The sequence below is a fragment of the Podarcis filfolensis genome (genome assembly GCF_964270895.1).
Source record: "Podarcis filfolensis genome assembly, chromosome: 16".
Taxonomy (NCBI): domain Eukaryota; kingdom Metazoa; phylum Chordata; class Lepidosauria; order Squamata; family Lacertidae; genus Podarcis; species Podarcis filfolensis.
Genome location: NC_139620.1, coordinates 24,373,482 through 24,399,686, shown reverse-complemented (window position 1 = coordinate 24,399,686; position 26,205 = coordinate 24,373,482). Strand labels below are relative to the sequence as shown.

At 46.3% G+C, this 26,205-nt stretch overlaps 2 protein-coding genes across 2 annotated transcripts in view; one reads left to right on the top strand and one right to left on the bottom strand.

Annotated features, from left to right (window-relative positions):
* Window positions 1-6,363, bottom strand: part of PXMP2 (peroxisomal membrane protein 2) — an 11,592-nt gene extending 5,229 nt beyond the window's left edge. The window contains exons 1-2 of the mRNA XM_083590773.1: window positions 6,194-6,363; window positions 601-705 (exon numbers count right to left, since the gene is read on the bottom strand). Of these exons, the coding sequence (XP_083446899.1) occupies window positions 601-705; window positions 6,194-6,303 (215 nt within the window). The 5' untranslated portion in view covers window positions 6,304-6,363. The remainder of the gene's footprint in view (window positions 1-600; window positions 706-6,193) is intronic.
* A 316-nt stretch (window positions 6,364-6,679) lies between these two features.
* The window catches only part of POLE (DNA polymerase epsilon, catalytic subunit), a 59,563-nt gene continuing 40,037 nt past the window's right edge, over window positions 6,680-26,205 (top strand). The window contains exons 1-17 of the mRNA XM_083589609.1: window positions 6,680-7,004; window positions 9,179-9,314; window positions 10,443-10,523; window positions 10,933-10,977; window positions 12,095-12,187; window positions 13,272-13,426; window positions 15,065-15,206; window positions 15,402-15,482; window positions 16,431-16,538; window positions 16,856-16,966; window positions 17,671-17,756; window positions 18,011-18,130; window positions 19,590-19,722; window positions 20,880-20,993; window positions 22,724-22,936; window positions 23,554-23,661; window positions 24,466-24,594. Of these exons, the coding sequence (XP_083445735.1) occupies window positions 6,919-7,004; window positions 9,179-9,314; window positions 10,443-10,523; window positions 10,933-10,977; window positions 12,095-12,187; window positions 13,272-13,426; window positions 15,065-15,206; window positions 15,402-15,482; window positions 16,431-16,538; window positions 16,856-16,966; window positions 17,671-17,756; window positions 18,011-18,130; window positions 19,590-19,722; window positions 20,880-20,993; window positions 22,724-22,936; window positions 23,554-23,661; window positions 24,466-24,594 (1,941 nt within the window). The 5' untranslated portion in view covers window positions 6,680-6,918. The remainder of the gene's footprint in view (window positions 7,005-9,178; window positions 9,315-10,442; window positions 10,524-10,932; window positions 10,978-12,094; window positions 12,188-13,271; window positions 13,427-15,064; window positions 15,207-15,401; window positions 15,483-16,430; window positions 16,539-16,855; window positions 16,967-17,670; window positions 17,757-18,010; window positions 18,131-19,589; window positions 19,723-20,879; window positions 20,994-22,723; window positions 22,937-23,553; window positions 23,662-24,465; window positions 24,595-26,205) is intronic.

The following is a 26,205-nucleotide window of genomic DNA, read 5'->3' as shown; positions in this document are numbered from 1 at the left end:
TAGCTAACAAGGAATAAAACACGCGTCCCTTCAACATGTCTGGGTCAGCTGGCCTAAGCCAAAAATGTTTTAAGCGCTCTCCAAAAAGAGAGCAGCGAGGGGGATTTGGAGGGTGCCAAAGGGCAGCCATTGCCAGATAAATATTTGGCTGCAGGTCAGTGGTTGCAATGTATATGGGGAAAGGGGCATCCTTGTTGCCCCCCCCCAAAGGCAAATTCCAATTGTGCTGGTTAAAATGTCAAGGGAGCCGGACTGCTGGTTGTGGCCCATGGTCTATCTAGTCCAACATCCTTTTCTCACAGTAAGAAGCAGGATCCAAGAACAACCCAAGCACAAGGGCACTAGACCCATCTGCAGTTTCCAGGAAATTGCATTCAGAAGCGTTACTGCCTCGCATAGTAACTATCGGTAGCCTTATTCTCATTTAAAGCCATCCGAGTTAGTGGCCCTTGCTACCTCCAGTGGCAGCGAGTTCCACAGTTTAACTATGTGGTGTGTGAAATCTGGCTGTGGCTCTGCCAACCTCCTATATTTTCCAAACGGGCACAGCACGCTTTGCAAACCTGTCCAGATCTGCCCCATTCTGGCCCCCACACTTACCCATAGATGAAGAACCTCAAAGGACCAGCCAAATCCAGACCTCTTTTCTTCTGGTTCTTCTCGATGATCTGAGCCAGGAAACTCCCAAGGGCCGAGAGGACCGCACTACAGGGAGGAAAAAGAGAGAGCGTCTCAGAGGCCAGCCTGGGTCAAGCAACAAAGCCACGCATGAGAAGAGCCTGCTGGATCAGGATCCTGCTCTCACAGTGGCCAAGCAGATGCCCCAAAGGGAAACCTGCAAGTCGGACCAGCGCACAACAGTACTTTTCTCCTCCTGTGGTTTCCGGCAACTGGTATTCAGAAGCATTTGCTGTCTTCCAATGATGGAGAGGCCATTGTGGCTAATGGCAATCAATAGTCCTTTCATTCATGAATTGGTCCAGCCATCCCTGCCTCCTGTGGCAGAGAGTTCCACAGTTTAACTACACGCTGAGCAAAGAAGTCATTTCTTTTCTCAGTCCCGAATCTTCCAACGAATCTTCCAGTCTTCACAGGATGTCCACGAGTTCTACCAGAAGCATTTGTACTTGGTATTATAGGCCAAGACATTAATAGACAAGATGTCAAACTGTTCTTATATGCAACAACAGCAGCAAGAGTATTGTTAGCCCAGAAATGGAAGCAAGAAGAAATTCCGACGAAAGAAGAATGGCAGACGAAATTAATGGACTATGCAGAATTGGACAAATTGACAGGAAGGAATCGAAACCTGTGGGACCAGAGATTTACAGAAGATTGGAAGAAGTATATGAATTATTTGAAGAGTAACTGTAATCAACAAATTACACTAGTAGGACTAGAAGAAGTTTTGTAAGGAGAAACATACGAAGTGTTACAAAGTAGAAAAAGATAGAGATATTGGTTATGAGTTTGAAATGTTAATAGGGAAAATAAGAAATGCATACTAAGAGATTAGATTGGAAAATTTTCAGACAGGACTGATAGAAGTAAAAAAAAAAATTGACTAAGATGTAAAAGTATGTTCAATTACTGTTGAAAATGATATGTTAAAAAACTAATAAAAAATTTTATATATAGGATGTCCACGAGTTCTAGCGTTAGAATCTAGTTAAAATCACCGGTCCAAAGAAGAGGAATTTGGCAAACTGGCTTCGTAAACACAGAGGCCTGTATCATAACTGCTCGGAATCTCAGAGTGAGTCAGTTCATGCAATTGTAGGTTACTTGGGGAGATTATTAACACACTTCTACAACTCGTCCAGGATTTAACAGCAGCCTCGCTGGACCAGACCAAAGGTCCATCTCATTTAGCTTTGCCCAACCTGGTGCAATCTAACAGAACACATTTTTTTTATGTTAGTTTCTCTGACGTATGCATTTCTTCCCACACTTTACCCTAGTCAATGTATCTCTGAGCACATTACTTGGTTGGAGAACCAGATTGAAAATTCAGAGAAGCACGAATTTCAACGGATGGCTGAGTTTCGGTTCATGCATTGTTCTGGAAAGCGTGATTTCGGGAAGGTTTGCTTTTAACCTGGATAGCTCAGTTGGCTAGAGTAGGCATAGGCAAACTTGGCCCTCCAGGTATTTTTGGGACTACAATTCCCATCATCCCTGACCCATGAGGGATCATGGGAGTTGTAGTCCCAAAACATCTGGAGGGCCGAGCTTGCCTATGCCTGGGCTAGATGTGGTGCTGATAATGCCAAGGTTGCAGGTTCGATCCCTGCATATTCCTGCACTGCAGAGAGTTGGACTGGATTATTCTCAGGGTCCCTGCCAACTCTACAATTCTATGATATGAGAAAGGAATCTAATTTCTGCCCCACCCCTTTCTCCAAGTGAGCCCCTGTGCAAAACACAAAAAGATCAACAGAAGCGTGGGTTACTGGGATTTGGAAATACTCCCAACCCCTTCATCTTGAGATCTGCAAGAGCTCTCAAGAGATGGATGGCAAGGGGACCCAATGAGCCCTTGAGAACTCAAGCACTTTTTGCTCAATACTCTGTCAAAGAAAGTCATCTATTCAGCCCGAGGATGCATTCAGCTTTGGGGAGCATTGCATTCTCTTTTCTGATTATAAGGCAAGAGCTTCTATCCCATTTTCGAACTTTCGTTTCGCACTGCGGTGCTTGTTGCGTCATGGAACTGCAGTTGGGTTTTTTTTAATTATATTTATTAAGATTTTACAACAAGTTTTAGCATAATCAAAAATTCAAATTAGATTTTACATTTTCAGTTAAACACCCCCCCCCCAACTTCTCTTTCTGGTTTATAGCATACTGTGGTACCTCGGTTACAGACGCTTCAGGTTACAGACTCTTTTAACCCAGAAATAGTACCTTGGGTTAAGAACTTTGCTTCAGGATGAGAACAGAAATCGTGTTCCATCGGCGCGGCGGCAGAAGGAGGCCCCATTAGCTAAAGTGGTACCTCAGGTTAAGAACAGTTTCAGGTTAAGAACGGACCTCCGGAACGAATTAAGTACTTAACCCGAGGCACCACTGTATTTATTTCTTCTGCATATAATATATATGCCTTATGTACTAAAATGAAAGTTGTACCTTGTCAGTCTGTTCTTAACATTTTAACCTCATTTTTCTATTTTCTATTTATATTTGTCCATTGTAAGTGTATTACTCGAATCCTGCAAGTGAGTTCATTTCAATGCATTGTTTCCGTAAATACATCATAAAAGGTTCTCAATCTTTTTTGAAGTCATGGTTGTCCTTATCTTTGAGTCCCTCAGTTAGCTTCGCCATTTCAGCGTATTCCATCAACTTTTCTTGCTATTGTTCTTTCGTTGGTATTTCATCGCTTTTCCATCTTTGAGCTAATAAAATTCTAGCCGCTGTTGTCACATACATAAATAGATTCTTCTTGTCTTTTGGTAAATCTTGACCTACAAAACCTAATAAAAATGCTTCTAGTCTTTTTAGCAAAGGTTATCTAAAACATTTTTTTCATTTCATTATAAATCATATCCCAATAATTTCTAATTATTTTACAATTCCACCACATATGAAAAAAGGTACCTTCCTTTTCTTTACATTTCCAGCACTTGTTGGAACTTGTTCTACATATTTTTGCCATTTTCACCGGTGTAATATACCATACATTATTTTCATATACATTTTCTCTCAGCAATATACAATCCGTAAATTTTAAATTACTTTTCCCTAACTTTTCCCAATCTTCCATTTGTATATTGTGTCCTATATCTTGTGCCTTTATCTGGAACTGCAGCTTTTTGACTGATAAGTCACACAGAATCACACATCAGTGGGCATGGTGTGATGTAACAAAGACCGTCACTAGGCATTGATGCTAATCCTCTGCCCTTTATGCTTTGGTTATAGGATTTTTCCTGATTTCCAAGAACTCCGGAGGAGGCCCTTCTCTTAATCCTGCCACACACACAGGTGCTCTTGGTGGGCACATGGGGAACGGCCTTCTCGGTGGCTGCTCCCAGACTGTGAAACTCCCTCCCAGGAGAAGATAGCCTGGCTCTGTCCTTGTACTCCTTCTGCCAGCAGGCAAAGGCTGTTTTACTCCCACAGGCTGTTATCCTATATAAGCATACTTGGGTGCATAAGACCTTTTCAGCCCAGTTGAGCCCAGTTTCTCAGGCTTAGGATCTGGCTTCCACAACAATGCAATGTGGAGTTGGGCAAATCTTGCTTCATTCAGCCTGCTGGATCAGGTTGCGGAACCAGTCCTGCAAGACACTGTTGAAGTTTCACAGAAGGTTCTAATCTGAAGGTTGAGATCTTTCAAACAGTTGAACTACCAGAGATTATTTCCAAATAAACCTGTTGGTCCTGGGATGGAACCTTTTAATGCAAATTAAAGCCGGCTTGCAGACTTTACATGCCCAACCAAAAAAAAAATACAGCAGAGGTGACATCTCAGCATGCAGAACTACAGTTCCTACGATTCTTTAATCGCCAGGACTATCACTGCAGATGGTGACAGCAGCCACGAAATTAAAAGGCACCTGCTTCTTGGGAGAAAAGCAATGACAAATCTAGACAGCATCTTAAAAAGTAGAGACATCACCTTGCCAACAAAAGTCCGTATAGTAAAAGCTATGGTTTTCCAAGTAGTGATGTATGGAAGTGAAAGCTGGACCATAAGGAAGGCTGATCGCTGAAGAATTGATGCTTTTGAATTATGGTGCTGGAGGAGACTCTTGAGAGTCCCATGGAATGCAAGAAGATCAAACCTATCCATTCTTAAGGAAATCAGCCCTGAGTGCTCACTGGAAGGACAGATCCTGAAGCTGAGGCTCCAATACTTTGGCCACCTCATGAGAAGAGAAGACTCCCTGGAAAAGACCCTGATGTTGGGAAAGATGGAGGGCACAAGGAGAAGGGGACGACAGAGGACGAGATGGTTGGACAGTGTTCTCGAAGCTACCAGCATGAGTTTGACCAAACTATGGGAGGCAGTGGAAGACAGAAGTGCCTGGCGTGCTCTGGTCCATGGGGTCACGAAGAGTCAGACACGACTAAACGACTGAACAACAACATTAAAGTGGTACAGTTGAGCTTTCAATATACAGCGTGAATGCGGCCTAGGTCTGGGGGTGAGGACCAGCTTCAAATCCCCTCCCAGCCGCTGGGCGACCTCAGGCCAATCGCTCTCAACCTATCCTTCCTCGCGTGTCGCAAGGAGGTGATGCATGAAATAAACACACTGACCATTGGCAACAGCAATAGTTGATGACACAAAACAAGCTCTGGGGGCAAAGGGCAGCATATAAGTGTAAGAAGATAAAATAGTTTGACATGGGAGAGTGACAACCAGTGCTCAGTTCTAGGAAAGGCAAAGTCAGGAAATTGCTCGCAAGAAAATGATACAGTGCCCTGGCCCATCTCTGCAAACAGAAGAATTAAGCCACCTTCCTCCAAACTGGTGCTGTTGAAATGCTACAACTCTCATCACCCTCCACCAGCGCTGCCATGCATTTTAACAAACCAATAACATGTATTTCAAAGCAAAAGAAGATTCTTAAAAAACGGCCAGACAAAACTAGTCTGCTTAGAATGGATTTCCAGTGAAAACCTGCTTTGCTTAGAATGGATTTCCAGTGAGTTCAACAGAACCTGCATGCCTAGGACCCCAAGATTAGTGATTCACCGTGGCTACTCAGAAGTAAGTCCTGCTGAATTCCACGGGGTCCTGCTCCACATGAGTTAAGACTGCATGATTCTAAAACAGGACTATCCGGCTTCTGAACTGCTTTCTCTGGAGTAAGCCCCAACTAAGTTCAATGGGACTTGCTTCCTAAGAAATTAAGTTTTAAGGTAACAGGAGGCTGTTCCTGGGCAGTCACCTGACTGAATGATTACTCGGGAGTAAGCCCCGCAGACTTAAATAGGTATTTCTCCGCAGCAAATGCAGTTTCCGGGGATTGGATCCAATGTCAGCCCTACTCAGAGTAGACCTATTGAAGTGAATGGACATCACTAACTTTCGTTCATTCCAACGGGTCTCCTCAAAGTATAACTTAGTTGAACCGCAACAGTTGTTCCCAAAACACGTTTACTCGGGAGTAAATCCCATTGAGTTGAGTGGGGTTCTTACTCCCGAGTAAAAGCATGCCGAGGTTCGCAGCCCACGCACCTGGAGACGGCTTTCGTGAGCACCGGGTAGAGGCGCAGCAGGAGCAAGTAGCGCGCCAGCAGCTTCTGGGGCAGCGGCCCCGATTCGGGCTTGGAAAGCGCCGGCGACATCGCGCAGACGAGCCGGACGGAGGAGCAAAGGAAAAAGCGCTCCGGGAGGTCAACTGCGCACGCGCTTCAGCGGCTGCCACCGAGAAGCTGAGCTAGCCACGCCCACGCAGCGGTATCTACCCCCGAAATGAGCCAATCAGAGGGGAGAGGGCGGGCATTACGACACAATAAGTGGGCGTGGCGTAGAAAGCAGGCGAAACAGTCACACACAAGAGTCCTAAACTTTTGCGCCTGGGAGGGGGGCGGAGCCGGACTCGAATGTGGGCGGGACGGTTAGCTGAGGCGAAAAAAATTAGCCAATGAAAAGAGGGATAAGGAGCCGGGTGATAAGCGTAGGGGTGGGAATTGCTGCGAGGGGTGGAGCTAGCCTTGGTTGTGAGGAGACTTTGACAATGAGGGGAAGGCGGAGCCACTTCTTCCTTTATTTTCTCCTCAGGGAGGATTCCTCTTCTCCCATTGGCTGCGGGAGGATAGGGACGGTCCCACTGGCGGAACCATGATTGGCGGCGGCTCCCGAAGGCTAGATGACAGCGGGTCGCGCGCTTGTTTGCTCGCTCGCGGGAACGGGGAATCTCGCGCGGTTTCTGCGAGCGCGCGAAACTCAGTCTGGCCGGGATGGCGTATTGGAGAGGCGGCGGGCGGCGTCGCCGGTGGGGAACGGAGCCCCCCGCAGAAGGCGGCGAGGGAGAGGCGCCGCCGCGGTGAGGAAAGGGGGCGAAGGGGCCCCCTCTGAACATGTACAGAGTGTCATTTGGCAGGGATTGGGGCTTTTATTGGCGGGTGGGGAGCACCTGAGCATGTGCAAAGTGCGTTCGCCGCAAGTGCAGGGTTGTCCCTAAACTTGTGCAGAGTGCATTTCTCCTGAATCCTATGGGGAAGGGATTGGCATTTGTGGATCCTCTGAACATGTGCAGAGTGCATTCACGGTCACAGGAACCCGGATATACTCATAGTGTATTTTTTGGGAAAGGGATTGGCATTTGTTTAATAACATGGGAAATAACTGCCCTGAGACCTCCGAGTACAGGGCGGTATATAAAGTCAATGAATAATAATAATAATAATTAAATTCCCCAGAGTGACAGGGGAAACCTAGCCTGGGTGGGGTATAAATACAGTTTTTATTTTATTTTATTTACACCCCACAATAAAACGTCAAACTTTAAAAACTTCCTTAAACAGGGCTGCCTTCAGATGTCTTCTAAAATCAGATTGTTGATTATTTCCTTGACATCTGATGGGAGGGCGTTCCACAGGGCAGGTGCCACTACTGAGAAGACCCTCCTGGCTCCCTGTAACCTAATAATAATAATAATCTCAGCATGTGAACCTGAAAGTGTATCCCAGATTGCATCTGGCGCTCTGGGTTAAACCACAGAGCCTAGGACTTGCTGATCAGAAGGTCGGCGGTTCAAATCCCCGCGACGGGGTGAGCTCCCGTTGCTCGGTCCCTGCTCCTGCAGTTCGAAAGCACCACAGCACAAGTAGATAAATAGGTACCGCTCTGGCGGGAAGGTAAACTGCGTTTCCATGCTCTGCTCTGGTTTGCCAGAAGTGGCTTAGTCATGCTGGCCACATGACCCAGAAGCTGTATGCCGGCTCCCTCAGTCAATAAAGCGAGATGAGCGCCGCAACCCCAGAGTCGGCCATGACTGGATCTAATGGTCAGGGGTCCCTTTACCATTATCTTAACTACTAGAAGGAGGTATAGGCCAGAACCTTTTCCATAGTTCCTCACTCCCATCGATCCCAAGTGGGATCAGACAAGCCCCATTGCATGCTGATTTAATTGATTTCTTTATATTCTTATTATATTTCTATACTGCCCTTCATCCGAGGATCCCAGAGTGGTTTACAATATAAAAACACAAAGATGTATAACGTAGTAACGAAACAAGCCAATAAACCCCCACATACAGTTTAAAGGGCTATATATTATTTAATTAGCCAAAGGCCTGGGAGAACAGGAATGTTTTTACCTTAAACAAGATTTTTATGGGCTTTGGGAATAATTAAAATATGCAAGGTGGGCGTTATTTTTAAGCTCCCCCCCCCCACGTTTATTTTGTAGTATGTTACTGTATAACTTGGTTAGAAATGGATATTTTAAATGTTTACTGTATTTTTAATGGGTTTGTGCTGTATATGGCTGCAAACTGCCTTGGAAGGCATTTTTGCCTAAAAAGTGGTTTTAAAAGTTTATTAACTAAATAAAATAATGTCAAAGAGCACCTGCCATTTTTGTCAACAAATGAAGGCGTCTCAGATGCCTGCAAAGGGTTTTTCCTATAGGACCTAGAGCTGAAGTAAACACCAGCCTGTAAAATAAACACACACAAAGGTGTGTACAGAGAACATGTACAGATTGAATTTCCCTCACCCTTGAAATTTTTCGGCTCTTGGTCCTACAACCTGTTTTTTGTTGCCACGGGTGATCAGTTTTTATTTTTCATTAAATGTATTTATTTGAAGCATTTTGTGTCTTGCTTTATCTGAAAAAGCTGAGAACAGCTTGTGAAAATCAGTAATAAGGTAAAATAAGTAAGCGTGAGTAATTCCCACACCAATTTTACATTATAAAATACAGTTATTTACTTCAGTTGGAGAATAGAGTATTTTTATCTCCAACCACTAGTAAATCTATTTGCATCTAGCTTCTGGGGTATTCAAACATATTTTTGCAGCCTTTAGGACTAGAAGCCTGTTTTTCCTTTTTTTATTTGAAAGTTGAGTCATGGGGAACCCACTTATGTCCCTGGCTACAACCACTTCGGTAAGCTGTGTAGCAGAAGTTTTTTTCTTTTCACTGTTCTCAGTGTTTGCTCCAGCTTCTGTTCTATGTGGTGCTGATGTTTCTTCCCTTCTCTTGCCACAGAGATGATAGCGCCTCGTTTTCTGCCCTCAAGCGTTTGGAGCGCACCCAGTGGACTGACAAGATCGATGCACAATTCGGGTTTGAGAGGATGAAAGAACCAGGCGAAAGGACAGGATGGTTGATCAACATGCACCCTGTGGGTACCGGCACATTTTCCTTTAGCATCTCATGTGTAAAGCTCATACATGATTGTTTTGCTAAAGAGCCTGTGTGCAGCAGCAGCTAGAGTATTGGGCTAGGACCTGAGAGACCAGGGTTCAAATGCCCTCTTGGCTGTTCTGGTGATAAAAGGGGACAGGGAGAGCCATAGATGCCACCTTGAGTTCCTTGTCAGAAATGAAATAACAATAGCATGCTTAAATTAGTTTATTTCTGTGGTTGCCATGGAGGGAGGTGTGAGAAATTGAGTTAAGAGCAGGCCATTTTAAGACGGCGTCTTTGGAAAGTTCAATATGGAGAACGAATATTGTCTGCAGTTGGCTAAGATAGGGACAGAAAATGACCTTTGGTTTTACTGCCCCAGTTGAAAAATCTACTAATAAGGTTCATTGCATAACTATGCTTAGCCCCACTCACTTGTCCTGTCAGGGTGACATCACAGTAATACACTATATGATGCAACAAAACCCAGATTGCCCTTAATGTTACTCAAGAATTTCTCAATGCCAACATAAACTGCCTGGAGCCTTCATTTCACCACACAGGCAGCTTAGTACTTCACACTTTGTATATTAAAGTTTTATATGGCTTATCCGTGGTTACTTTCCCTCCATTTTAAAGCTTCGTGTCTGAGCACTCTTTTTTTCCCCTCCAGGTTTTTCCCCATGAAAACTCGCTCTTTAAAGCTCAATCAGAGCAAATGTTAAATTCACGGAAAACATGAATTGATGTTTGCTCTGATTGAACTTTAAAGAGTGGGTTTTCGCAGGGAAAGTTCAGGGCAAACAAAAACACTTAGACATAGAGCGGAGCAGCAAAAGGTAAGTGTGGATAAAGTCATGGCTGATGTAACTCTTCGCTCAGATTGAGTCCTGAAACGATATAAAGGGACAACAACATGAAATTAAAATGAAAACTTCTTTTTCAAGAAACTGTGATTCCAGGACACAGAATCCTGCTCCAAGGTGAAACATTACTATTATTGGTAATTGCAGATTAGTACAACTAAGGAGTCGGATAACAATATAGACGTAAAATGAAGAGTCCTATGTTGAGGAAATGGCATTGTCTGTCTGATTGATCTTGCTGCCCTTGTCTGATTTAGACGGAGGTGTTAGATGAGGATAAACGTTTGGTCAGCGCTGTGGATTACTATTTCATTCAGGAGGATGGAAGCAGGTTTAAGGTGAGTCCAGCAGAGCAGTGTGAGACCAATTAATGGCAGACCACATTAAGAGCCTACTGGAAATTTGAGGGGGGAGGGGGGGACATTTTAACGTACGCCAAATCAAGCTTCTCGCCTCCCTTTCGATGTGGGAGTCTGCAGAGCAGTGGTTTTCAAACTATGTCCTCGTGAGCCCAGAACCCAGAGAATGATCTAATTTGGCCTATTTATTTAACTTTTATTTGTAAACAAAGCTAAGCTGTCAACTGAGCCTGATGTTGTACTTACAATTCATTGTTGCTACTGAACTTAAAAAATTGAAAATCTTCCACAGAAAAGTTAAGCACCGGAAAACTTTTCAGTACATTTTCCTCCCTGCTTTCGTAATGTATGGTTGCGTGGGGCTCACTATTCTTTGTTTGTTTCCTAGGTGGCACTGCCCTATAGGCCATACTTCTACATTGCAACCCAAAAGGTTAGTATAGACATCCCAGAGACTTGTACCTGAAATTGCAATCCTTGAATGAACCCTTCCACCATTTGAAATGCTTAAGCTGTAAGCATGCCATACAAGGAAGGATGAGGCAGGCTAAAAAGCTCTGATTTCATGGCCACTATGCTTGGTTTGTGATTTAACACTGAAGGGGTTCCTTGGAAATGAAGGGCTCTCAATGAGGAGCTTAGCTGCTAGTGAGCCTCTGAGCCCAATTCAAGGTGTTGATACGAGCATATAAGGCCCTAAATGGGTTGGGACCCAAATACCTAAAAATATCCCAATATCAACAATCTTGTTGGGCAGGTGAGGCCTTGTTGCTGGTGCCATCATCATTCCGGGGGCTGCCTAGTTGGCATTAACACATGACAGGGCCTTCTCGGTGGTAGTTCCCCATTTGAGGGATGCCCTTCTTGCTGAAGTGTGTCTGTCTCCCTTGTTATTGACGTCCAGGAGGAATTAAAAACATCCATGTCCCCGTCCCCGTCCGTCCCCCCCCCCCCCCCGGCATTTGATGGCTGAAATGCACTGTTCCTGGCATCCCTAAGATAACTGGCTGAAAGCATGTTTTTAAACCGTTAAAAAAAAAAAAAGGAAGAATATGGATGTGTTTGCTCTTTCAGGAGGACTGCTAGGGTATAAATGAAATAAGTAATAATAATCAGCAATGGGTGTATTCTCTGAAGCTTGCCTAGCACTACTGCAATGTCCAATTGCAGGAGATTGTTGGGCACGTTTTAGTTACATTCTCAGATCAACAGGGAGGCCCAGCAAGGCAAACCTTCCCACTTGATTTGAGTGGACCCCTTCCATTGGCCTAAATTCCTCCACAGTGTACAAGGCTGACCTTTGACACCTGGTAGACAGATATAGGATCCCCTCCAGTCTTCTGGCTGTGAATTGTTTTAACTGATTCTGATGCTGTAATTCTGGGACCTTATGGTGAAGGTAGGGTAAAAAAATCCAGCTTATAACAATTGTTTAGACTATACTACGTGGCAACTGTTCCCTGAGGATAGAGCGTGCGGAAATAATTATGATTGTGTGGGGCTTGGGCCTGTGGCCTCTCAGCGTCGCTGATGCCTGGTTGTCTCTTCAGGGTTGTGACCGAGAAGTGTCGTCCTTCCTTTCCAAGAAGTTCCAGGGCAAAATAGCAAAACTGGACACTGTACCCAAAGAGGACTTGGACCTGGTGAGAAATGCCTTTGCTGATACGGCTGTAAATGTTTTAGTTGCCCAAGCATTTAGGAAAGGAGGGGTGAACTGATAGAGTATGCGGAGATGGCAAAACTGACGGGGAAGATCCGAAACCAGGAAGATGCAAGCATTTTCTAAAGACTGGAGTAAATACGTAATTTATTGAAATATGTAATTTACCCCTGTAAACAGGGATGTAATGACACTTGTAATGTGGAATTATTTATGATAATTGTGATTATATAACAAATGGATACATGGAACCCATGGAGGCAGGGAAGGAGGTCCGAAGGTTCAAAAGAACCTTGTATTTTAATGTTTGAAACGGTTATGTTTTATACGTATAAAATTATTAAAAACTCAATAAAAAATTATTGGGGGGGAGGAGAGGAGGGGTGAAGGGGTTCCAAAAATCTGTGGTCTACAAGCTTCCCCTTTCTAAGTGTGACTCCAACATTGTGCTGATACTGTTCAGCACCAGGCAAATAGTTTTTCGTTTCCCCCTTTTTTTCTTTGCTATTTGTACATCACCTTGAAATTTGTGTGTATGTAAGACAATTAATTGGGACGCGGGTGGCGCTGTGGGTAAAAGCCTCAGTGCCTAGGACTTGCCGATCGAAAGGTCGGCGGTTCGAATTCCCGCGGCGGGGTGCGCTCCCGTTGCTCAGTCCCAGCGCCTACCAACCTAACAGTTCGAAAGCACCCCCGGGTGCAAGTAGATAAATAGGGACCGCTTACTGGCGGGAAGGTAAACGGCGTTTCCGTGTGCTGCGCTGGCTCGCCAGATGCAGCTTTGTCACGCTGGCCACGTGACCCGGAAGTGTGTCCGGACAGCGCTGGCCCCCAGCCTCTTAAGTGAGATGGGCACACAACCCTAGAGTCGGACACGACTGGCCCGCACGGGCAGGGGTACCTTTACCTTTAAGACAATTAATTAATGGTAATCACCCCTCTAGTCTTCAGTTGGTATTATTTTGCTTCATCTTTACTTCCTCCCCCCACTAGTCCACACACATCTCTTAAATGAATTCTTCTTTAAAGCTTGCCTTCTATTAATGCTCTCTCTCTTTTCCTTTCAGCCAAATCACCTGGTCGGCCTGAAGCGGACTTACCTCAAGCTTTCTTTCAACACGGTGGATGACCTGGTAAAGGTGCGCAAGGAGATCACACCTGCTGTGAAGAAAAACAGGGAACGGGACCAAGCGATGGACACTTACACCGCTATGCTGACCAGGTAGAGGAGCTGCCTTAGGCCCACTGTCATTTCCATTTGGACTGAGTCAAAAAGACCCATTTGAGCTGTCTTGCAGTGATGGAGAACCTCCATACTGTGGGCCAGATTGTGCCCGCCAGGTCTCCCCATTTGGCCCGCCATACTGCTTTGGCCAAAGCACAGCCACATGCCTTACATCTGAGGTCCTATATGACATCAGTAATGGAGCGGATAAAGACATGCCTGGTCCAAAAGGGGCTTTGCAGGCACTGCTGATCAGCTTATCACTGGGGCTTCCAAAGCGCTGTGCCTTTGCTAGCATGGCTTGACTTCAATGCATGGGTAAATGCAGGTTGCTTGACATCATTGTGATGACTTGTGGTAGACAGGTGGGGGAGACAAGGATGTGGCCCATCGGACAGATGCAGTTCCCTGTAAAAAAAATATTATTTGATTTTAAATAAAATAAACAAAATACAAACAATTCAAATATCAAGATTACTCTGAATCTCCTGACTCCCCCCCGCCCATCCTTTCCATGAGTCCTAATGATAATACTTACAACTGGATATCAATATTTAGAAGAGTTTGGATTTGATATCCCACTTTATCACTACCCTAAGGAGTCTCAAAGCGGTTAACATTCTCCTTTCCCTTCCTCTCCCACAACAAACACTCTGTAAGGTGAGTGGGGCTGAGAGACTTCAAAGAAGTGTGACTAGCCCAAAGTCACCCAGCAGTTGCATGTGGAGGAGCGGAGACACAAACCCAGTTCACCAGATTACGAGTCTACCACTCTTAACCACTACACCACACTGGCTCTCTGTGAAAAAATTATTCAAATTTTAATCCTCCTAAATTAACCCATACTTTCTGTTACTTTACAAGTGTGGTTAAAATCCTGCTAATGTTTTAACCTGCTTACAGTGGTCTCGTATGTAAATTATGAACTTTTCCCATTCCTTATTAAATTTCTTGTCTTCTTGATTTCTGAGCTTCCCAGTTAATTTTGCCATTTTGGCATAGTCCATCAACTTGGTTTGCCAATCATCTTTAGTCGGGGTCGTTTCTTCCTTCCATCTCTGGGCTACGGACAGATGCAGTTCCCTATCCCTGCTCTATTGCTTCCTCCTCAGGTGTGTGTGTTTGGACTTGCAAGGGATTATCCTGGTGCAACCCAGACAGGTGATCTGCTGCCCTAGTTACTAGTCCATGAGCTGGGAGTGTCCCCAGCAAGCCTCAAACATTTCTTCCAGGCTCTGCCCAGACTCATTGCTGCCAAGCCAGTAGGGGTGTTTTCCGCTGATGATCTCTCATCCTTTGGCTCTCCCATCAAGCAAGCCACAAAGCTTACAGAGCCAAACATCTGGAGGCTCCATAAAGAAGATTTCTGCATCCAAGTGGGAGACTGGAAGAACCAGATCATGGGCCTTAAATGTGGTTCATGCACATTTCTGAGTGATGGGGAAAGAAGCCCCAGAGAGTCAGCTCCTGCACTGCTGCAACTATCAATAGTAGTTAATCACCATCATAACTGTACTGCTAATATGCCAGAATGGCTTCTAAGCCATTTACAACTACAGAACAATACTTCACTTGCCTGTCAGTCCTGTGTGCAGGTAGTCCTGATAATCTAAACCAGCTCCTTCTCCTTTGCAGTGCCCTTGCTGGGAACAGCCTGTCCAGCAAGGAGGAGGCTCCCTCCAAGAAGACCGCTGACCAGATGGACAACATAGTGGACATGCGGGAGTACGACGTCCCCTACCACATCCGCCTGTCGATTGATCTGAAGATCCACGTGGTGAGTGGCAACTGGGGGAGACCCGCCTTCTTTCCTACCTTGATTCCCAAACAGCTAGATACAAAAGCATTGTGCCAAAAGTTCTAAAAATGCATTTCCAGATTTTTAATTGTGGCGGGTAGGGGTTGAGCCTTTGCTACTGGCCGTGGACCCTACCTTGGCGTGACTCTCCCGGTCCCTCTCCTCCCATGACAGGCTCACTGGTACAATGTCCGCTACCGAGGCAGCAGCTTCCCTCCTGAAATCACCCGCCGAGACGACCTGGTTGAACGGCCAGTGAGTATTCCTGTGGGGCAGAGCTCCTGTCTCAGCACCTGTGTGTGTGTTTCCTTCACTTGCCAACTTTGTTTTGGGGTTTTTATGCTGCATCTGTCACCAATAGCCAAATGTCTTCAGGATTCCTGGGTGCTGTGTGAGTCTGCAGCATGGGTGGGGAACCTGAGGCCTAGGGGCGGAATGAGGCCCTCCCTAGTTTATCTGTTTTGCCCCTCGGGACTCTCCACAGGCCACACCTCCGCCTGAGCCTGAGTCTATGACACCTTTGATAAAGGCTGTTCTCCAACTGGAGCACTCACAGGCCAGTGTTTCCCAATTTTTGGTGTTTATACTACATTTTTTTAGATTTGTCTTGAGTCTTTAAACCTCTTTTGTTGACCACCAGCATTATGCTTTCCATTTTTAAGTTTGGAATAGAGTAGTTGCTTTGGAAGACGATAATTAAGCATCCAAACAACATGACCAATCCAACAAAGTTGATGTTGAAGAATAATTGCTTCGACACTGGGGATCTTTGCTTCTTCCAGTACACTGGCATTAGTTCGCCTGTCTTCCCAAGTGATGTGTAAAAATTTTCAGAGACACCGTCAATGGAATCTTTTGAGGAGTTGGAGATGGCATTTATAAGTGGTCCAGGCTCTACAGCATCCCAAAGCCTGTGGGCCCAAATGTCTCTGGCGCCTCTAGCGTGGGCCTGGTGCACTTGCAGAAAGTGGATTTTGCAGATCAAGGATGGAGAACCTGTGGCCTTCCAGCTGCTTATTGGACTACAACTCCCATTATCCCTCTTGGCCACGCTAGCTAAGGATGATGGAAGCTGGAGTCCAACAAGATCCGGAGGGCCAGAGGTTCCTGCATCCCTCTTGCTGATGAAGAGATGTTATTGCTGTATTGCCCTGAGTGGAGCCCAGCATCTGGTAGTGACTTGGAAATTCCAATTCTTCCTAGGATCCTGTCGTCCTGGCCTTTGACATCGAGACCACCAAACTCCCTTTAAAGTTTCCTGATGCAGAAACGGACCAGATCATGATGATCTCCTACATGATTGATGGCCAGGTAAATCGGGGCAGCTGCCTCCATGGCTGGTGAGGTTGCAGAACAAGCCAGAATAAATGCCCCCCTTAAGCCATAGAAATGGAAGAGTATGGAACGGCAGGCGGCCCTGAACTTCTGGCTCCCAATTGAAGCATAGAACAAGAGGTGGATTGGGAAGGTGTTTGTGGTGGGGCGGAGAGAGAGTCTACTCTGGTTTTTGTTTTCATAGTAAGGATTTCCTCGTCTGCAACATCTTAGTGAGAACTGATAAGGTAACGTTGGTTTACTCTTTGTTCTTTCAGTTAAGCAAAATTTCCCTTTCGCTTCTCTCTTCCCAGGGTTACTTGATCACAAACAGAGAGATTGTTTCAGAGGATATTGAAGATTTTGAGTTTACTCCCAAACCGGAGTATGAGGGGCCTTTCTGTGTCTTTAATGAACCAGATGAGGTAGGTAGGCTTAATTTTGAAGGCCAGTTTCCCCTTAAAATCACAATACAGTGAAATCGCAGAATTCCATTGGAGTCAGAGGGTTTTGGCCACACGTTGCAGGTCCCGTTTGTTACCTTTAGCGACATAAGTGTGTTCTGCATAGCCTTCGTTTTGCTTGTAAGCCTGAAGGCAAGGACTATCTTGTTTTGTGTGTAAACCACTCAGGGAGCCCTTTTCTTCTTCTTTTGGCAGAAGAGCAGGGTACACAAATGCTGTAAATAAATATAGAAAAGGGGGGGTTCTATATGTACTGCTCCCTGGTCTCCCCATCCCGTTATTTTACCCTCTCCAATTACCAGACTACATAATTTGGAAATTTGAACAAACCACCATGCAGATAAATGCACCTTTCCCGATGGTTGCAGAATGTGAGAGGTGGTGTTTGGTGGACACACATGGTACCTTTGGTTCCCTGGCAGAAAAGCTGGTCATCATAAGAACCTAGCAGGAGAGGGGATTATTGGTTTGTTGTTGTTCATATTTTTACTAGGCATTTTGTGATTTTTATATTGTAATTTTATGTTGTGAACTGCCCTATGAGCTACAGATGAAGGGAAGTATGCGCATCTAATTAACAACAACAACAACAACAACAAGCATCTGGACCATTGACAATAAATGACCTTTTAAATTTGTTTTCCCTCCTCTTGTTTTAAAATCAGGCCCACCTCATCCAGAGGTGGTTTGAACATGTTCAGGAGACCAAGCCAACCATCATGGTGACATACAACGGAGACTTCTTTGACTGGTAAGAATTGAGCGAACTCGGTTCTTGAGCCTTGTGGGTGTCCAGCTTTTTAAATGTTTAAAAATTATATTGGGTTATTTTCATTTTAATGGGGAAACCATGCTTTACCTTCTGGGGAACCGAGCTGGCCAGCAAACTTGCCTGCTAACCTGCCCTCCCCCTGCAGTGACCAGCTGCAGGAAGTTTTCGTTGCAATGCCTAAATAGCGATATCTGTAGAAGCTTCCTCGCTTATTTTGCTTTATCTGTCTCCAGGCCCTTTGTGGAAACGAGAGCAGCAGCTCACGGGCTGAATATGCAGCAGGAGATCGGATTCCAAAAGGACAGCCAGGGGGAATACAAAGCTCCTTCGTGCATCCACATGGATTGTCTCAGGTACATGATACTCAGCCCCTCTCGCCAATCTCTTTCTTGGGGCTTAGTCTGATGGAGGTGGGAAAGGGCCCAGCCTTCATGGCACATCCAGAGAAAACAATTTGTATTTGGCACCTCGCTGCACCATGCTTTAACTGTTGCCCCATCTGCACTCTATATTTAAAGTGATGTCGTGCCACTTCGAAGAACCTTTGCCTTCTTCGAAGAACCTCCCCCAAAGAATCCTGGGGAAAGCAATTTGCTAAGAGTGCCACTCTTCTCCTTTTGGGATCATCCATTTGTCACTCAGTAGTTCCTGACAGAGTCAGGAAGGATGGCAACACTGTACATGCCTTTTTTCCGCTGTCCGGCAGTTAATATTGCATGACCGTCCCTCATTTCTGATTAACATGCGCACAAAATCAAAGGATGCTTCATTGCTACACTTGTACCCTTTGTCTGGGGGACACGGGTGGCGGTGTGGGTTAAACCACAGAGCCTAGGACTTGCCGATCAGAAGGTCGGCAGTTCGAATCCCCGTGACAGGGTGAGCTCCCATTGCTCTCTCCCTGCTCCTGCCAACCTAGCAGTTCGACAGCACATCAAAGTGCAAGTAGATAAATAGGTACCGTTCCAGCGGGAAGGTAAACGGCGTTTTCGTGCGCTGCTCTGGTTCGCCAGAAGCAGCTTAGTCATGCTGGCCACATGACCCAGAAGCTGTATGCCGGCTCCCTCGGCCAATAAAGCGAGATGAGCGCTGCAACCCCAGAGTCGGCCATGACTGGATCTAATGGTCAGGGGTCCCTTTACCTTTACCTTTACCTTTACCCTTTGTCTAATGCTGATCTGCCCAGAACAGTATGGATCACATTAGACAGAATCCTTTCTATTTCGCGAGTTGTCTTCTCCTTTTGTTTTCCTTTGGGGTGCATCAGGGAGAAAGCAGGAACCAAACGCTTCAGTTGTACTTTTTTAAAAAAAAAATAATACTCTTTAGTACCGTTTCATTTGACACGATCCCAACTAGACATAATGTTGTGTTAACAGACAGCTTTAAGCAGCCATGGCTTCACACACACACACACACACACACACACACACACACACGGGAATGGTAGTTTGTTAAGGCTAGGAGATCCTATTTCCCTCAGAGCTTCAGTTCCCAGAGTGGTTTAACAACCAAATACCTCTACGCAGGGAATTTTTCACATCAGACAGGGTCACGGTAAGGTGTAACGAACTATCAGCATGCCCAAGAAGCACCTACAGCAAACAAAAAGCATGCAAAAGTTCTTCAGCAGACATTTCAGCTGGAGCAGGACAGAAGGTTCCCTGGATATATAGGAAGTGGTCCTAGCCTTTGACTTGTATTCCAAAGTAAGCTTAGGTTGACTCTGTCTCATAATACTTCTGCCCTGCTCCTTGTAAACTGGGCTGCCTCTCCCGATTCAGCAACCAGTGCTGTGGCTTCTGTTGGCAGGTGGGTTAAGAGAGACAGTTACCTCCCAGTGGGAAGCCATAACTTGAAAGCGGCAGCCAAAGCGAAGCTGGGCTACGACCCCGTGGAGCTGGATCCTGAAGAGATGTGCCGGATGGCTACTGAGGAACCTCAGGTACTTCCGTTACCCCTGTTTGAGTCTGTTGTGCGTCTTCAACTGGGATCAGCCATGGCAGATTCCCCACAATTAACGGCAGAGGGAAAAGAGAAGGGGTACTGGAAGGCGTTCCCTTGGCCTGCTGTGCCCCTATGAGGCCCTGGTCAGAATTCACCCTCCAACATCCAGGAGGATTGGATAACAAGTATAGGAATTGTGCAGCTGTGGTTGCAAATGTAACATTTCATGCAGTGCGCTCTGGAATCCCTGCAGAATCTAGAACAATTTGGCTTTCACTGTAAAATAAAATGCTAATAGTTTGACAACCAGAGAGAGAGAGAGAGAAATTACTGCTGTAGACTTAGGAATTGGAGAAGCTCTAAGGGAGGTTTCTGATGTTCAAGGCTTGCTCACAATTCCAGCCCCCTCTGCCTTTGTGCATGTGATACTCCAGAGCAATTTAGAGGGTTTATGTGCTCCACGCAGAGAATCATGGCTTTCTAGGTGCAGAATGCTAGATCTGTACATTTAGGGAGCTATTCCTTTAGGGCAATCTTCTCTCTGCAATCAGTTTTTGTTACGTGGTAGAATGTCAAGTGCCTCTAAATGATTAAACCACCATCAGCCAACATGCATTGCACAGGCCAGCAAGGGATAGTTGGGCATCTGGACAAGCGCCTAGAGACCTGTAGGCCTGGCTAGGGCATAGCCATGTATCTTGCCTGTCTCTCTTGACATTCTGCTCCCTGGCTTTCTAGGCTAAAGGCAAGATCACACCAAGAGCTAGAAAAGCTGTCAGTGGAGTGTAGCCACTGTATCGTAATTTGAACTTGATTTATGACTCACTGGCCCAGAAGCTTGATCACCAGTGGATACAGCTTCTTAAAAGGATAGTAATAATTGTGCTATCAAATTGGCTTTCAGCACAGACCATTTTCCATTGTTGCTGTTTTTTTAATTGTTAACTTTTACATGCAGCCAATGATCCTTTTTGCAGTCAGCACTCCCCATATAAATCAAGCTGCTTAAATGAATATTTGCATGTAAGCAACATGCAGACCTTTTCCTTGCTTGGGGAGGAGGCCACATTGAACTTACAGCGCCTGCTGATGTTCTCCCTGCGCTCAGATGGCAAGTTGCAAAATGCTTCCATGCTGCTTCCTTCTTTCCTCCAGACTCTGGCCACCTACTCAGTGTCCGACGCTGTTGCTACTTATTACATGTACATGAAATACGTCCACCCTTTCATCTTCGCTTTGTGCACCATCATCCCCATGGAGCCCGATGAAGTGAGTAGAGCGGAGCCCAAGGCTCAGTTGCTTCCTTATTTTGTAAAATTTAAACACCAGTTGATTGTTTTTTTAAAAAAAAAACCAAGGCAGTTTGCAAAGAGAATAAAACAATAAAATTATTGGCGAAACAGAGGGGGGCCTTCTCGGTAGTGGTGCCCGCCCATCAGATGTCAAGGAAATAAACAACTATCTGACTTTTAGAAGACATCTGAAGGCAGCCCTGTTTAGGGAAGTGTTTAAAGTCTGATGTTTTATTGTGCTTTTAATTCTGTTGGGAGCCACCCAGAGTGGCTGGGGAAACCCAGCCAGATGGGCGGGGTATAAATAATAAATTGTTGTTGTTGTTGTTGTTTATTATAGTAAAAAAAAACTCTTTAAAACGCTTATCAGATAAAATCAGCAATAAGCTACAAACAGATTAAGAGATATACCAACATTCTACATGTCTGAGAAAGCTTGTCTGCTCAAAAATGTTTTTAGTAATCACCAAAAAGAGTACAGTGAAGGTCTCTACTAATGTAGATTATCTCACTATATGTGGCCCCTTGGTTGTTCCAAGATTCCACTGTCAGACAGATGTTTTTTAGTCTTTCAGGTCGGCCTGGGCAATATATCAAAATATCGCCCAGGACAGGTATGAGGAACAGCCGGCGATGTCAGCTTCACTCAGCGGTGTATTGCAGGTGACATCGCCACCCCTCCCAAGTCCCTCTGCTAGCAGCGTCTGCTAGAGTTCCTTCCTTCCAGCAGCGCTGCTAGAAAAGGATCTCGGGGGCGGGGGCGGTTTCACTCGCAATACACCTCTGAGTGAAACTGCCATCACACTCTGCCCCTCATACGATGCAGAGGGAGAAACAAGCTGTGTCAGCGAGGCAACGGTACAACTTGTTCCTCCCTCTGCATCTTTGAACTGCTCGACTTAGGAGTGTGCAGCTGCCCTTACCTCAGCTGAACAGTTAAAGGAGCCCCCAGCCCAGTGCTGGCTCCCGTGAGCTGGCGGCGGGGTGGGAGCTCTGTGAAACTGCTCAGCCAAGAGGAGCGTGGTTGGCACTCCCTGCAGCGAGCAGTTAAAGGAGCCCTGAGGCTGTGCCCACTCACCCGTGAGTGGCAGGAGCACTGGGGCTGACTCAGGTGCGGAGCGGGAACCTTCCCGATCCCCAGCTAAGCTGCGCAAACAAGCTGCGTTGTCTGAGCCCGTGAGGGCCTGGGTGAAACTGCCTCAGTTCTCGAGGTGAGAGCTGGGGCAGTTTCACCAGGTGCCTCACAGGCAGAGGCCGATGCAGCTTGTTTTTCCAACATCGTGGTACAGTGGTAAGAACTTAATTCGTTCTGGAGGTCCGTTCTTAACCTGAAACTGTCCTGAACCTGAGGTACCACTTTAGCTAATGGGGCCTACTGCCACCGTGCCGCCACCACGCAATTTCTGTTCTCATCCTGAAGCAAAGTTCTTAACCTGAGGTACTATATCTGGGTTAGTGGAGTCTGTAACCTGAAGCGTCTGTAACCCGAGGTACCACTGGATATCGCCAAACCGATATCTTTGGCTGGCGATACACCGCAATGTTTAAAAGCTGTTATCGTCCAGCCCTACTTTCAGGTACCTGAAAGCTCTCTGGCTTGATTTCCCCCCCCCCCCCCCTCCCCTGTGAGAGACCAAATTCCCCCTCTCTAAGTTCCCTTTTGCCACCGGCCCTCATCTCTCCCTCTCTCTCCCTCTCTCCCTGCAGGTGCTGCGAAAGGGCTCAGGGACTCTGTGTGAGGCGCTGCTGATGGTCCAGGCCTATCACGCCAACATCATCTTCCCCAACAAGCAAGAGCAGGAGTTCAACAAGCTCACCGAGGATGGGCACGTGCTGGACTCGGAGACCTACGTCGGGGGGCACGTGGAGGCCCTGGAGTCGGGGGTCTTTCGCAGTGACATCCCCTGCCGCTTCAAGATGGTACGAGTCCCGCCCTGGAAGGAGACTTCTTGAAAGCTCATGGGGGGCGGCAGGGGGTGCCAGGATAAATCCCCTCCCCGCCCCTCGTGCTTGCCAGACATAAACCGGGTAGCTACAACAAAGTCCAAATTGTCCCCCCAAAAAGAGAAGTGCCTGACCCCATGAGGCTGGTGATAGAACATCTGCTTTGCATGCAGAAGGTCCCAGGTTCAATCCACAGCATTTCCAGGTGAAACCCAAGAAGAGCCAGCTGGATCAGGCCCATCTAGTCCAGCATCCTGTTCTCACAGTGGCCAACCATTGGGAAGCCCAAAAGAATCTGAGTGCAAGAGTAACTCCTCTGCTGGTGATTCTTCCCGGCAACTGATCTTCCAGAGGGAGGGAGCTCACTTCCCTGTAGCTGGTGGCCAACAAAGGCTGCTGGAGGAAGACCTTCGACCCGATCTTGTGGATTACAAAGAGCATGAGACCTTCCTTTGCAGATCCGTTTCCGCCTGCCCCATGTGGCGCCACGTTCCCCCGGTGATTTGGACTGCACTGGCTTTGCCTGGGGAGAAACCTTGGTGAAAATTTGTCACACTCATGTCCTTCCCTCCCACCCCGGTTGTGTCTCTTAGAACCCTGCTGCCTTCGACTTCCTTTTGCAGCGTGTGGAGAAGACTCTGCGCCACGCCATTGAGGAAGAGGAGGGAATACCCCTTGACCATGTGACCAACTTCCAGGAGGTAACCTTGTAGGCCAAACTGCAGTGTCTGCATAGGAGGAGGCAGCAGTAGCAATGGAGTTGTTATTGTCCTGACACAGCTCCTTCACTCTAGTTTCTGTTCATTTTAAGCATCTATCTCCCCCGAGTCCCCAGGTTATCTTGGCTGTTCCTTCCATCTTTTCCCCTGCTTCAACCCTTTGCTTCCCCAACCCCTTAGCTTTGGCCACCAATCTGCTGCTATTTACTACATTGAACTACCCTGGGGGCCACTTGTGGCCTACGAAAGGCACAGTCCTGGTATATGTGTGGTGTAGGGATGCAGGTGGCACTGTGGTCTAAACCACTGAGCCTCTTGGGCTTGCCGATCAGAAGGTCGGCGGTTCAAATCCCTGCGACAGGGAGAGCTCCCGTTGCTCTTTCCCAGCTCCTGCCAACCTAGCAGTTCGAAAGCACACCAGTGCAAGTAGATAAATGGGTATCACTGCGGCAGGAAGGTAAACGGTGTTTCCGTGCACTCTGGTTTCCGTCACGGTGTCCTGTTGCGCCAGAAGCGATTTAGTCATGCTGGCCACATGACCTGGAAAGCTGTCTGCGGACAAACGCTGGCTCCCTCATCCTGAAAGCCAGATGAGCACCGCAACCCCATAGTTGCCTTTGACTGGACTTAACCATCTAGGGGTCCTTTACCTTGCCTTATGTGTGGTGTATTTTTGCCATGCTCTCTATTGCTTTCCGAAGAGCATGGTAAAGCATTGCTCTCCCTGGCAAAAAACAACCCACCTTATCCTTTTGCCTGCTTTCCACTGCTTCCTCTGGACCACAGGTTTGCGATGAAATCAAAGTCAAGCTGAACTCCCTGAAGGAAGTCCCCAACAGGATTGAATGTCCTCTGATATACCACCTAGACGTGGGGGCCATGTACCCGAATATCATCCTAACCAACCGGCTTCAGGTGAGTGAGGAGTTTGTGCTCCTGGGCATTGGGTACTAAAGTCTAAATCTCTGCTGTAAGAACTGTGGCCTCTTAGACTTAAATCTGCAGCCCTCTGGACGCTCTTGGGCTCCCAACTCCCAAAACCCCAATTAGCCCTGCCCAGTGGTCAGGGATTTGATTTAATATTGCTATTCCGCTTTTCCAACAGCCAATGTTGAACTCAAAAGTGGCTAACAATAAGCACAGTAGCATTAAAAAACAAGCATTGCAATCACTATGGTATCAGACACAATAACAAGCTGCACAGTTAAGATTTTGGAGTGCAGTTGGGGATTTTTGGGGTGGGTGGAGGGATGCTGTCTTTCTCTTTGGGAGAATCAGAGTGTGATTTATAACTCGTACTATAAGAAAGCTCAACAACATTGTCTTCTTAATAAGAGACAATATATATGGAAGTTTCCCTGTGCCGGTAATGGCCTCCCAGTTTGGGGTATGCACTCCAGGCAACCTCTTCCTCAATCTCCTTTATAAAGAGTTGCTGCCTCTCTAGCAACAAGGATAGTAGTAGTAGTAAATCTTTTATTGGCATCACATACAACATCCAGAACAAATCAATACAGAATTACCACTTCCCCAGTGGCACAAAACATTTGCTAAAAGAAAGGAGGCAGAGCAGTCTATTGTCACATCTCTTGGAATAGAGGGAAAAGGCCAGTGTTGCAATGTCCTCCCTAGTAAGAGACTGCTGAATTATTATTATTATTATTATTATTATTATTATTATTATTATTATTACTGCTACTACTACTACTATCGTTATTATATCATTTATACCCCACCCATCGGGCTGGGTTTCACCAGCCAGTCTGGGCGTCTCTCAACAGAATATTAAAAATACGATCAAACATAAAAAACTTCCCTAAACAGGGCTGCCTTCAGATGTCTTCTTAAAGTCAGATAGTTGTTTATTTCCTTGACATCTGATGGAAGGGCATTCCTCAGGGCAGACACCACTACCGAGAAGGCCCTCTGCCTGGTTCCCTGCAACCTCACTTCTCGCAGGGAGGGAACTGCCAGAAGGCCCTCCGTTCTGGACCTCAGTGTCCGGGCTGAACAATGGGGATGGAGACGCTCCTTCAGGTATACTGGGCTGAGGCCATTTAGGGCTTTAAAGGTCAGTACCAACACTTTGAATTTTGTTTCGAAACATACTGGGAGCCAATGTAGGTCTTTCAGGACTGGTGTTATATGGTCTCGGTGGCCACTCCCAGTCACCGGTATAGCTGCCACATTCTGGATTAGTTGTAGTTTCTGAGTCACCTTCAAAGGTAGCCCCACGTAGAGCGCATTGCAGTAGTCCGAGCGGGAGATAACCAAAGCATATGAGTAGATGGTTGGTGATTGCTCTTTTCTTGCTTGGGAGTATGCAGCGCAGGAAGGGAGGGCTGTAATAGAGCTCTCCATCTTCTGCTGCCCATAGTATCTGTTTGAGTTCAAAACACAGATGCAGCAGGGCTTCAGCACACACAGTATACATCAGGGAGGCTCACCTGGCACCGGCCTTACATATCTTTAGGCACCAGGCAAAAACATTCCTCTTTTCCTTTTAAACTGAGGGTTTCTGTTAGT